The sequence below is a fragment of the Limulus polyphemus genome, unplaced genomic scaffold, assembly GCF_000517525.1.
Source record: "Limulus polyphemus unplaced genomic scaffold, Limulus_polyphemus-2.1.2 Scaffold1423, whole genome shotgun sequence".
In the NCBI taxonomy this organism is placed as follows: domain Eukaryota; kingdom Metazoa; phylum Arthropoda; class Merostomata; order Xiphosura; family Limulidae; genus Limulus; species Limulus polyphemus.
Window position 1 is genome coordinate 33778 of NW_013667033.1, and position 1258 is coordinate 35035.

General features: G+C 28.8%; 1 protein-coding gene across 1 annotated transcript in view; it reads left to right on the forward strand.

Annotated features, from left to right (window-relative positions):
* Window positions 1-1258, forward strand: part of LOC106463492 (synaptic vesicle 2-related protein-like) — a 49204-nt gene that overhangs the window by 24421 nt on the left and 23525 nt on the right. The window contains exon 11 of the mRNA XM_022391011.1: window positions 922-1006. Coding sequence (XP_022246719.1) covers window positions 922-1006 — 85 coding nt within the window. The remainder of the gene's footprint in view (window positions 1-921; window positions 1007-1258) is intronic.

Below are 1258 nucleotides of genomic sequence, written 5' to 3' on the forward strand. Positions count from 1 at the left end.
ACACACACTGTTTTCAGCCCTTAAAGTTAGGTAACATTTTCGTAAAAATATTAATGTCCGATAAAGATTCCACTGAAGTTAAACGATTTGTAATGTTCGAAATTTATAAGTATTCCTGGTCAAATATCTAAGTTTTCCGATTGATAAACATTATAAAAATCACAGTTATAGCTTTCGAAATTTATAGCACACTGATTATATCGAATTACTAATAGACACTCTCTTTGGCGCGTCGCGTTGGTTGTATTTATAGGCGTGGGAAGGTTTTTTGAAAAATTCAGATTGCATAACAATACTGAGCTATATTTAAACGTTTACGTATATAGATATATTGTTGATTCTTACTCTCGAGAATCTTCTACAACTTTGGAGAATAAGCGGGAGTTTCGCAATATATATCTAACTCTATAAGCTAGGCATGTTTTTAAATATAAATTCAATCCAAACAAATGTTGACATTAAAATAAAAATAAAAGAATAAATTCGTTACGCCCCCTATTTATCGAGTTTGCCTCCCATTAACACAATCTTAATTATGGATCTAGGTATGTGTTTTTAATTGTATGTTATACATTACAGAGGTTATTTTTATCAAATTAATAAACACTTTAATCAACACTGAGCTTCAGAGAATTGAGGTGTAAATTTCTGTTAGTCAGTATAATTTATATTAGATAAACTATTAGTGACAATATAAAATTGAAAGTTTATATAAATCTTATTGTTACCGAGTGTAATTTATCTTTTAATGTAATCACAATTAACGGTGTTTTCGACTGCAATATTTATACTAATTTAATTATTAATCTAATTTTCTTTCAAAATTCTCCCACCTAAAACCTTTTTGTTTAAAGCTCTTGTACAGATATTTATAGTATAGTAATTCATAGGTTAAGTATTGTTTATGATTGTTTTTCACAGACCAGCAATCCCTCATATCTTGCTGTTTGTAGCTAGAGGTTCAATTGCAGGATGTGAAGGTGTTTGTGTACTCTACACAAATGAGGTATGTACTATAAATGTTTAACATAATAGTGGTGATATTGTAAATATTGTTGATTAAATATTTCTTGTTATAAGAGAGTCCAAAATTATGAATAAGGACGAGTTATATTCACTTTGATAGATGACATTAATAGAGCAAAAAATAATGAAATAATTAATAGTGACAAGCAATGTCTAATCTTTTCAAATCATGTAAGGAATGAATGTTTTCCTGTGCACCAGTATCAAGGCAATGTGCACTACCAGTTTTTTT